Source organism: Pelobates fuscus, chromosome 13, assembly GCF_036172605.1.
Source record: "Pelobates fuscus isolate aPelFus1 chromosome 13, aPelFus1.pri, whole genome shotgun sequence".
In the NCBI taxonomy this organism is placed as follows: domain Eukaryota; kingdom Metazoa; phylum Chordata; class Amphibia; order Anura; family Pelobatidae; genus Pelobates; species Pelobates fuscus.
In genome coordinates, this window is record NC_086329.1 from 112,344,123 (window position 1) to 112,356,134 (window position 12,012).

Below are 12,012 nucleotides of genomic sequence, written 5' to 3' on the forward strand. Positions count from 1 at the left end.
CTTATACTCGAGTATATACGGTAAGTGTTTTTTTTTTGGTGATTTTACAGCATTTTCTCTTATGTCACTCCATGTGATTTACATCATGTGATGTCACCCATACATATTTAATTATGCAAATTAGTAAGGCCAGTATGTTTTTCCAAGAAAGGTGGCAACCCTAACTACTTTTCACATACTCTTACTTAAGTATGGAAACTTAGGAGGGATGTATGGGAACAAAACGTGTGGACTGTCTGACAATGAATATAGCCAAAGGGACACTACAGAACAACTACAGCTTATTGAATTTGTTCTGGTGAGTAGAATCATTACCGTCAGGCTTTTTGCTGTAAACACTGTCTTTTCAGAGAAAATGCAGTGTTTACATTACAGCCTAGTGATAACTTCACTGGCCACTCCTTAGATGGCTGTTAGAGATCCTTCCTGGGTCATGGCTGCCTAAAATACATCCAAACATTCAGTGTCTCCTCCCTCTGCATGCAGACACTGAACTTTCCTCATAGAGATTCATTAATTCAATTAATCTCTATAAGGAGATGCTGATTGGCCAGGGTTGTGTTTGAATCATGCTGGCTCTGACCCTGATCTGCCTCTTTGTCAGTCTCAGCCAATCCTATGGGGAAGCACTGTGATTGGATAAGGCCACCACTTCTAATGATGTCAGCAGACTGCTTGTTTTTATGAGTCTAACAGTATGCAGAATTACATCTTAAGGCTTGAATAAAGTAAGATTTTGCTATATTTATGGAGGCATGAGGGGCCCAGGGGGGCTAGATGGTGGTGTTAACACTATAGGGTCATGAATTCATGTTTGTGTTCCTGACCCCATAGTGCTCCTTTAAGGTAATGCTGACTATAGTCTCTCTAACACTGTGGCATGTTCCCTATCTTCTACACTCACTACATACAGCTTTTCTCTGTCCCAGACTATATACCAGGAGCTTAAGAAGGTAAGGAGACAAGTGGAACAGCGAGTGCTAGGGGTCAGTCCTTAGAAAGCGTTGAGCGAGCGCATCATTAGATGCATTTATGCCAAGCTCAGGGTGCTGTCTGCATAGTATGCCCTTAGTTGGCCAGCTGCATGATTGACAGGCAGCCTGACTTGCATTCATGCTAGGCTGGCCTTCTAATTCTTTGGGCAGACATGTCCTCTTTTTGGGCATTTTCGCCCCTTTTGGCAGATTACATGATTTGTGTCAGTGGCACACCCTTTTACCATGCCCATTGACTTCCTGCTTGACTGGACACTGCTGTTAGGGGTTATGGATTTACTTGGAAGATGAAAGCATAAATTAGAGAGAGAGTAGCCTATGGTATGTGTTTTCTTATAGCTGCTGTTTTCTTTCTCTCCAGCACCATCTCCATCAGATACATGACGCTTGGGAGTGTTTTACTGTTTTTGGTCGATATGATTCTGTAATTAGGCCCGTCATAATTGTCAGCACCAGGCCCACTGGGCTCTTAATTTGGCCCTGCCCAGTGGTCATGGTCCATGTTGCTACCAATGACAAAGTAAGAGGAAGATGGAAGGTCCTAAAGAATGATTTCAGGGAATTAGGTAGCAAACTTAAGAAAAGGACCTGCAAGGTGGTATACTCTGAGATATTACCTGTGCCATGTGCTACAGTGGAGAGGCAGTGGGAGATTAGAGAGGTCAATGCGTGACTGAAGTCTTGGTGCAGGAAGGAAGGTTTTGAGTTTTTTGAGCTCTGGGCAAACTTTGCGCTTGGATACAACCGTTATAGTAGTAATGGGTTGCACCTAAACAGGAGAGGGTCTGCAGTGCTGGAGGATAGGATGGCTAGAAGGTTGGAGGAGATTTTAAGCTAGTAGTGGGGGGGAGGGGGGAGGAGGTCAAAGCAATCTAGAAAATGGAGATAGGATAGAAAGGAGATGGGCTTTAGCTCTATATAATGGGGGTGGACACAGGGTAGGGGCAAGCTTAGAACAGATAAGGTATGTAATGTTGATTATTTATAAAAAGTATAAGTGACTCATAATAATATTAAATGTATGCTTACTAATACAAGGAGCCTAAATAACAAAATGGGGGAACTAGAGGCAATAGTTGACACTAAACAATATGACATAATAGGCATAACTGAAACATGGTTGGATGAGACACATGACTGGGCAGTTAACTTAAATGGGTATACACTATTTAGGACGGACAGAAAAAACAGGAAAGGTGGTGGGGTATGTTTGTATGTCAACCATGAGTTAAAGCCAAATTTTAAGCAAATGGAATGTGATGAGGAAAATGTGGAAGCTTTATGGGAAAATATCTGCTTGGGGCAAAAGAAGTGAAATAAACTATTGGTTGGGATATGTTATAAACCACCTAATATAAATATTGACGAGGAACAACAGCTGTTTGAGCAAATTGAGAAAGTTCCAAATCTGGGTAACACGTTAATTATTGGAGATTTTAATTACCCGGACATTAATTGGGACAGAGGGACTAGTAGTTCAGAAAAGGGAATTGGGTTTTTGAAAGTGTTACATGACACCTTCCTGTCACAACTTGTACAAGCACCAACTAGAATGGATGCTTGTCTGGACCTGGTTCTAACAAAGGGGTCTAACGGGGTCTAACGGTAATCTTTTGACTAACATTCAAGTAGGTGAGCACTTGGAAAATAGTGATCACAATATAGTGTCCTTTGAAATAAACTAAAAAAAACAAAGGCATATGGGGTATACTTAAACATATAATTTTAAAAAGGCCAATTTCTATAAGTTGAAGGCAGCTTTACAATATATTGACTGGTATAATATCTTGAGTGAAAGGAGATCTTCCAACAAATATTATAAAGGTACATTTCTCAGTATGTACCATTGGGTAATAATTATAAAAGAAACAAATTGAAACCAATGTGGCTTAGTAGAGAAGTAAAAAAAAAGATTAAAAATAAGAAAAGGGACAAATCAGAGACATCCTATAAAATATATAAGGAAGCCAATAATGTGTGCAAAACACCGATCAAAATACAAAAATAAAATACAAACCACTCTCCACAGTATACAAACTAACTCCTACTTTAATGCATGCTTATATATGTGACTGTGCATTTATATTTGAGTATATGAGTTCATGTGCATGTATGTATTTGTATATGTGTTCATGTGTTTATGCGTTTGCATATACATATATATATAAATATATATATGTTTATATATATATATATATATATATATATATATATATATATATGTATATGTGTGTGTGTGTATGTATAAAGTGTGCCTTCTTCTGCATTGTCTGCTTGGGTTTTTTTCTTCCACTCCCCATTCACTCCGCTCTTCGTAAAGATATTTATGACCCTCTGCAAGAATGGTGTCTATTTTCTATCAACCCTGTGTCTTATCTGCACTCATGTCGCTTTAACCCCCGTATCACAACTCAACTTTGAATTCTATGTGTCGTCTGGCTCAGAAATGCTTCAGACTTAAGAAAGGGAGGTTCTCCCGAAAGCTTGTCATTGACAACATTTTTGTCAATAAAAAAGGTATTACAAGAAATGAATGTTATCTGTTTTTTACATACTTTAATATATTGATTTATGATATCGTGTGCCAATAGCTTTTCTAGCTTATTTGCATGTCAATAACGTGTCTTGTTAAATAACAAATAGTCTTTAGATATCTCTTTCTCCATTAAACCATCCAAATCTCCTCTTAACTTTTCCAGTTTCTCCAGTAATTCATGATTCAATGATAGTTTATGTTCCTGTTCTAATATTTTTTATCTTATTTATTAATAACTTTTTCTCTGTTCTTTTCTTTTTTTTTTATAAAAGAAACCAATGCAATTAAGTGTCCCTGAATTACAGTCTTGTGAGCTTCCCAGATTATGGACTTCCATAATCAGAAACACACAATATAACACATACAGATACATACACGGGCACACATGCAGATACACAGACACTTAATGACAAACATTCAGATACACAGAATGACACTCATACAGATACAAACAGTGATGCACATACAGATACATTGTCAAACACTGACATACAGATATGCAGACATACAGATACACATATAGACACACATGCAGGCAAACAGATACACACGAGACACACACATACACACACACATAGAGACACACTCATACACACACACACATACAGGCACACATACATACATACATACATACAGACACATACACACACATACACATACATATATACAAAGACACATACACACATGCACACACACATACAGAGACACACACCCCATACACACCAACATACAGACAAAAATGAGTACACCCCTCACATTTTTGTAAATATTTTATTATATCTTTTTGTGTGACAACACTGAAGAAATTACAATCTGCTACAATGTAAAGTAGTAAGGGTACAGCCTGTATAACAGTGTAAATTTGCTGTCCCCTCAAAATAACTTAACCGTTGGCAACAAAAGTGAGCACACCTCTAAGTGGAAATGTCCAAATTGGGTCCAATTAGCCATTTTCCCTCCTGGTGTTATGTGACTCATTACTGTTACAAGGTCCCTGGTGTGAATGGGGAGCAGGTGTGTTAAATCTGGTGTTAACACTCTCACACTCTCTCATACTGGTCACTGGAAGTTCAACATGACACCTCATGACAAAGAACTCTCTGCAGCACAGTGGACAAAACCATACAGTGGTTTCACAGGACAGGCCTCTCCATGGTCGACCAAAGAAGTTAAGAGCTCGTGCTCAGCATCATATCCAGAGGTTGTCTTTGGGAAATAGACATATGAGTGTTGCCAGCATTTCTGCAAAGGTTGAAGGGGTGGGGGGTCAGCCTGTCAGTACTCAGACCATACGCCGCACACGGCATCAAATTGGTCTGCATGGCTGTCGTCCCAGAAGGAAGCCTCTTCTAAAGATGATGCACAAGTAAGCCCGCAAACAGTTTTCTGAAGACAAGCAGCCTAAGGACATGGATTACTGAAACCATGTCCTGTGTTTCGATTAGACCAAGATAAACTTATTTGGTTTAGATTGCGTCAAGCGTGTGTGGCGGCAACAAGGTGAGGGGTACAATGACAAGTGTGTCTTGCCTACAGTCAAGCATGGTGGGGGCAGTGTCATGGTCTAGGCCTGCATGACTGCTGCTGGCACTGGGGAGATACAGTTCATTGAGGGAACCATGAATGCCAACATGTACTGTGACATACAGGCCTACCCCACTTTACATACACTCACTTTAAGTACACTCGCGAGTACAGACATACCCGCGAGTGTACGTAAAGGTGCCTCGCGAGTAAAGACATTCTCGCGCCTCTTCTGTCCGCGAGTGAACAGGAAATGGAAGGTTCTATTCTCGCCCGGAGCAGCTCAGTTCAGTGTCACTGGAGCAAGAACTTTTCACACCTTCTGACATGGCACAGATTAATCATCTCAAATTTATAATGTAATAAATATTTATATTCCTAGCTGAACATATGTATTTTTGTTCCTGCCCATACATTGTCCATATTCTGCAATCGGCTGCCATGCAGTGAAAGGGCTTACCCTGCCATTTTCTATAACTATGATTAAGCAGCTTAGCTGCATTAGCCACAATTCTGAGGATTCAAAGTTAAACCAAAAAATGCTCAAAGTGATGAAGAGGTGTTTCTAAACAAAGTGTGGGACTAAACTGCTAACAAATACAAATTGGCACTGGATTGACAGAAAATGGCCCAGTGGGCAGGCTTATTTTACTTTTCATCACAGTTTAAGGTTGTCAGATGAGTAAAACATTAAAGATAAATAGTACAATCTGGAATGAGATTTGTCTTTTTACTGTTTGATTTAACTGAATAAAAGCCCACTATATATATATTTTTTTTTTTTACTGTTTTTCCTCTTTTTCTTACTTTATCTCTGAAACAAATGGTGAGAACATGCTCCTAACAGTGCACTGCAGAATATATACATAATATTATATTGTACTGGTAGATCATGTGCACTTCCATCTTCTTCATTTTTGAATTGGATTTTCGGTACCAAAAGTCTGCAGAGGCGAATTGGCAAAAGCTAAAAATATTATTTTTTCAGAAAATGATTTGGGCGAACCAAATGTTCTCGCTATGATCAAGTCTAATGTCTTGTCCATCTTTATAGTTAGAGCAGATCTGTCATATTCCTCCGGGAAAAAGATAACATCTTTATGAAATACACACATTGACTGTGTTGTAATTTCACTTAAATTCCAATTCAATCAAAGATATACTAAGACAGAGTAGGGACTATTTTGTCTTAGCATATTCACTATGCAAAAGGCAGAGCTACCACGATCACATTTTGTCATTGCCCTTAGAAAAAAGGGCAATGGGATCCTTCCTTAACCACGGTTCTGTACTCTTGTGGATGCGCGAGAATAGAACTTTAACGTCGCCTCCTGGCTGATGAAGTGCCGTGAGTTAAAGAGGGCCAGCAGGAAGACCAATGCGGCGCCCGCATGGGTCTGGCTCAGGTGAGTAAACTTCACCTTCCCGTGCATCTGACAACCACCTGGCACCAGTCAGAGCAATCAACATCAGGGATTTTTTCAAAATATGCAAAGACCCAGGTGGTGACAGAGCCACTTTAGCAATATGTGTAGAATTGGAGGCAGCACTTTGTAATACGTTTTTGGGGGCAATATCCAGGATTTTCCTTCAGTTCCTGGTTACAATAGAGTAATAGAACACATGTGTAACAGAGCTCCAGTACTCCGACCGAGTACCTCCGCCAAGTCTTCTTCCTCGTAGCTATCAGGGACCCTGGAGCACTTCAGACTCAGTTGCAGAGGCTTGACTGAGATCATTGAGGGCCTTTTCCACCTTGCACCAAACACCAGAAGACACTTGGTGAAGGTGAAAACAGCAACTAACTTTAATATACATAGCACACATATTTTAAGCCCCCAACAGTCTCATTTACATAGAAAATGGTAAATACAGCACTATAGTGCACGAAGCGGTGTGGTCTGACAATAGCAAGGGCTGATGGGAGATTAAGGAGGTACAAGGCAGCTTCCCTGCTGGGGAAACAATAGGACAGGAAAAAGGGGGAGGGGGAGATGAACAGACAAACAATTCATTCAAAAAAACAGACCAAAACACAAAAGGAATCTGGGGTCCCAGTGATAGTGACTACCGTCACAACATGTAACACCAATTATAGTGGATGTGAATTTTATTCCACCAATGTGGATTTGCCAATATTTTTACCTTATATAAGGTCTTTATAAAGCTTGTCAATACACATGGAATAAAATGATCCGTACACTGGAACTCCTGCTGATAGTCTTCTTTTACGCTATATATTTTTAGATAAGGCTTTTTAGTTTGCTCAGTTTGGGAGAAGGAGTCGTGATAAAAAACATTTAGTTAGACTGCCACTATAATTTTCCATTCTAAAAGCATACACTGGAATTGGAAAATAACATAAAATGTCAAACTTTAAGCTGATCTAGTAAAGCTCATGCAGAGTTTCTTCTGACGGAAACTACTTTTTATGTTTTAGGCTGCTTTCTGCACTCTATCAGGTCAAGCTATTTGTCTCTAGACAGAGGCTTTAGTTAAGTGGTTTGTCTTATGAGTTCAAAAACTAGTCTTGTTTTCAATGATCCCAAGTCATAGTTCTTGTTGAGTGAAAATTATGTTTTTTTTAATAATTTTTTCAGGTCCCTCTCTCTGTCTGCAGTAGCCCATGTTCAAGAGGACAAAGGAGAGCCACACGCCAAGGGCAGAAAATCTGCTGTTTTGATTGTCTGCCTTGTTCTGAGGGAGAGATCCTGAACCCTAATGGTGTGTGAAATATTCACTTTTTGATATGTAGTTCTTCATAAATCATATATCGTATTATCACAAAACACTATAATCTCACAATGTAATTCATCACTTACAAATGGATCCAAATAGAGGTCAAATGGAAAACAAGCCACAAAGAAACTGTCAGAAAAACAATGCGATAATTGCCAAAAAGAGGGTTACACAGCCAAGATTCCCACACAAAATGCCATATCCAATGGGCTACAGACATAATATGTGTACAAATAGAAATGCCAATTATACTATATATATATATATATTTTTTTTTTTTGTCAATTTGTGTTTTATTGACATATTAGCAAAATACAGGATATATTTAGCCATAGGATATAACCACAAAGATAAAGCGCCGCGCTTACAGCAGCAGTAGCTTAGTATCCAACAGCTCAAAATACATAAGGATATAACATAGGACATAACGTTGAGTCAGAAGATTTTGGTTTGGCATACAAGAGTAAGAAATATTGCTAGTCATATACAAATCTGAACAATAAAACATCTCATGTTTAAATGTTCAGAAAATATTAGTAGCGGAGCTAATAGTTGCAGGGGTACATGTAGACTGTACTAAACAAAGGTACGAGGGAGGCATAGGTGCTAATAAGAGACATTGATTAGACTACTGATATTTTAAGGTCAATTATATTTGAATGTATAGATGTCACCAAAGACATTCAGGATATTCATATTTTCTTAGAGTTTGTCCTTGTTTCTCATCAGTGAAGAGCTGAGACATGCCACGTAGTCACTGGAATATGATAGATGGATAGGTAGCGGTGCTAAGTCACTGTATTTACCGAACAAAGGGATTGCTGAGGTTCAGAAAAACAGCTAAGAGTCAGCGCTAATAAATACAAAAAAAGGGGAGGCAGCAAACTCAAACAAGGACACCCTCAAGGCCCTTAAAGATAACCAAAGAGATATAACAACAAAAAACAGAGTTGGGCTGCGCCACAATATAAGAATAAAAAGAAAAGTCTTAGCTCGGGTAGGTCCCTTTAAGGACAAAGTCCAGGTATGTAGAACTGGAGTCAAATGGAAATCTCCGAAGCCAGGGAATGGTGGTTCTTGCACTTTTCAAATATCCATATAGATAGAAAAGGACGATAAGAGGTGAGAGAAAATAATGGTGCAGTATGTTCCTCAAAGTGCAGATACATTAGTAAGGTAACACTCACATTTAACTGAGCCTAAGCCAGCTCTGGTATGTATGGCATACAGCGGTATAATTCCCACATATGGGATATATGGCTAGTGTCCTCTTGCAGGTTGTAATATCAGGGACATAGATTAGGGGATGATAAGAAATGGAAACAAAAAATTGTGCAGTATGTTCCACAGAGGATAATTAAAACAATAAAATATAAGGGTTTCACTCACATTGAGTAGAGCTAAAGCCAGTTCTGGTGTGATAAGCGTGCAACGGTACAATCCCCCCTTCTAGGATATATGGTGAGTGTTCTTACAGATGGTGGTGTCAGGAACCCAAAAGGAAAACAATAAAAACCAACAAAAGGGCTCTCAATAAAGTATGTGTAATCACTAAAATGTAATAAAGTATACTCACAAAGGATAGAGCAGGCTAACTGCTCTATGACAACAGCATCGGTGGTATGATCCCCACCTGGGATTCTTCAGAGTATGAAGAAAGAGTAGCTGGTGCCAGGTCGTTGTTAAAAGGTTGAATAATAAAAGATGGTGGTACAAGTGGAATAAAATGACCAAAATCTATTTATTAAAGATTAAAAAAAGCAGTAAAATACATCCAAGCATGTTTGCCTACAGGCTTTCTCAATAGAGTAGAAACATACAACCTGGCTAGCTGGTGCTTATATAGGAGTGACAGTAATTAAACTTGGTGCAAACATTCATCAGCCAATCACACAAGTGGTGTGATTGTCAAACATGAAAATGGCCGCATGCGCAATGATAAATCCTGATCGGGAAAAGACGCATTTTTTTTTGTGTGGGAATCTTGGTTGTTTAACCCTCTTTTTGGCAATTATTGCATTGTTTTTCCGTCAGTCTGTTTGTGGCTTGCTTTCCATTTGGCCACTTAGGCAAATATAATAATAGTAAAATAAATATACTATAGAATGTAATAAAGATAATTTGGACAAATATTATGGACATAATAAACACATCACATTACTGGCAATAATAACATTGGCAAAAGAGCCAAGGATAAGAAAAATCTTTATACCAATGCATTTTAATTGGCCAGGATCTTTTTTATGGATGATGAAGTGCTTGGATACCGAATGGTTTGGGTATCCGTTGGTGATATTGCAACAGTGTGTCTTATTTTGCGGCTCCTTGTGGTCATACCAACATATTGTAGACCACAAGGGCATTCTAGGAGGTAGATAACATTTTTGGTGGTATCTCTCCAGCCCTTCTGTCTGTGTCTGTTCCACTCAATCCCACTTGTGTGTCCCTTTCTACCCTTTATGAGCCTCTTTTGTGTATTTCTTCAAATCCCCCATTACTTTGTGGTCTGTTCCCCCTCGTCCCTCATTTGCTTAATTACCTCTTTGCAGCATGGCCATGTGGACTACGGTAGAGAATCTTCAGTGTCCTTCTGTATCCTCAACCTACCAGGAAATGCTCACTGGGAACAGCAAGCAGCTGCCTCTCAGACTGGGTAAAAAATATAGAAGAACCACTATTGTGGCCCAAATGGCCATGCTAAATGAAGTGGTCGGCAGGAGAGGGTTTGCTTTGCAGTGCCCTTCTCTTCTGTCGGTCACCAAGACATTGCACCCAGTAAAGATTAAACTTTACTGAAATTCTATTTTCCATGATATCAGTAAATTTCAATAAATTTCTAGCTATTTTTTTCTTTCCAGATAACAGCGAATGTCTCAAGTGCCCAGATGATATGTGGCCGAATGCTAGTAAAGAGAAATGTGTTCCAAAACCAGTTCAGTTTCTCTCGTATGAGGAGTCACTGGGATCTTCATTGACTTGTATTGCTGTGACATGCAGTGTATTGACTTTCTCTGTCCTCTGCCTGTTCATTATAAAACGGAGGACGCCCATAGTGAAGGCCAATAACCGAGAACTCAGCTATCTCCTCCTTGTCTCCCTCATGTTCTGCTTCCTCTGCTCCTTGGTGTTCATTGGTCGACCTGAGAAAATGACTTGCATTCTACGCCAAGTGGTGTTTGGCATCATCTTCTCCATTTGCCTTTCTGTAATCCTGGCCAAGACAATCACTGTGATCATGGTCTTCACTGCTACCAATCCGGATAGCAAATTAAAAAGATTAGTGGGACTCCGAATACCAATTTATATAGTTCCTTCTTGTACAGTGGTTCAGATAGTGTTATGCATTATCTGGCTTACCACTTATGGACCCTTTGTTGAATTCAACATGGCAGCTGAGGTTGGGACAGTTATTGTTGAATGTAACGAGGGATCTAAAGTGTTATTTTCATGTGTATTGGGTTATATGAGTCTTTTAGCTTCTACCAGCCTCCTTGTTGCATTTCTGGCCAGGAAACTCCCTGATACCTTTAATGAAGCCAAATTTATAGCCTTTAGCATGTTGGTGTTCGCCAGTGTTTGGGTAACATTTATCCCAGCTTATCTCAGCACCAAAGGTAAGTACATGGTGGCTGTGGAGATCTTTGCTATATTATCTTCAAGTGCCGGGCTACTTACATGCATATTTTTTCCAAAATGTTATATAATCTTATTACAGCCAGAAATGAACACTAAAGATTATATAACTGGCAGAAAACGTATCCACGCATTATCCTAGATGGGATCTGAGGTGTTTTACATAGTACACAGTGCTAGCATCTGGGCACACATTATCCTAGATGGGATCTGAGCCACGCCATGCTAGAACCTAGCCTGAGAAATTAAATCACAATTGTGCCCCAAAAAAGTAAATCCTTCTTGACTTGTTGACAAACTGGTAATCCGATTTCTTCTTAAAGCTGTGTTTCCTGGCTAATCATGGCAGCATTTCACATATGGGCAGGGCCGGATTAACATAGGGGCTGATGGAGCTGCAGCTCCAGGCCCAGGCCCATGGAATAGGCCCATTGATTTAAAAAAAAAAAATAATTAAAAAAAATGTAATTTTTTTTTTTGCACATTTCTTTTTTCCACATTCTACTCTTAGGGATTCCACCTGGCTTTTATTTTATTGGCACAGCCAGTATTTAAGGCTGCCAGGCTGGTGCCAATATTTCAGTG

The 12,012-nt window shown here is 39.3% G+C and overlaps 1 protein-coding gene across 1 annotated transcript in view; it reads left to right on the plus strand.

Moving 5' to 3' along the window:
• The window catches only part of LOC134582477 (extracellular calcium-sensing receptor-like), a 32,700-nt gene extending 21,071 nt beyond the window's left edge, over positions 1-11,629 (plus strand). Inside the window, exons 4-5 of the mRNA XM_063439113.1 lie at positions 7,656-7,779; positions 10,653-11,629. Of these exons, the coding sequence (XP_063295183.1) occupies positions 7,656-7,779; positions 10,653-11,569 (1,041 nt within the window). The 3' untranslated portion in view covers positions 11,570-11,629. The remainder of the gene's footprint in view (positions 1-7,655; positions 7,780-10,652) is intronic.
• The last annotated feature ends 383 nt before the right edge of the window (positions 11,630-12,012 follow it).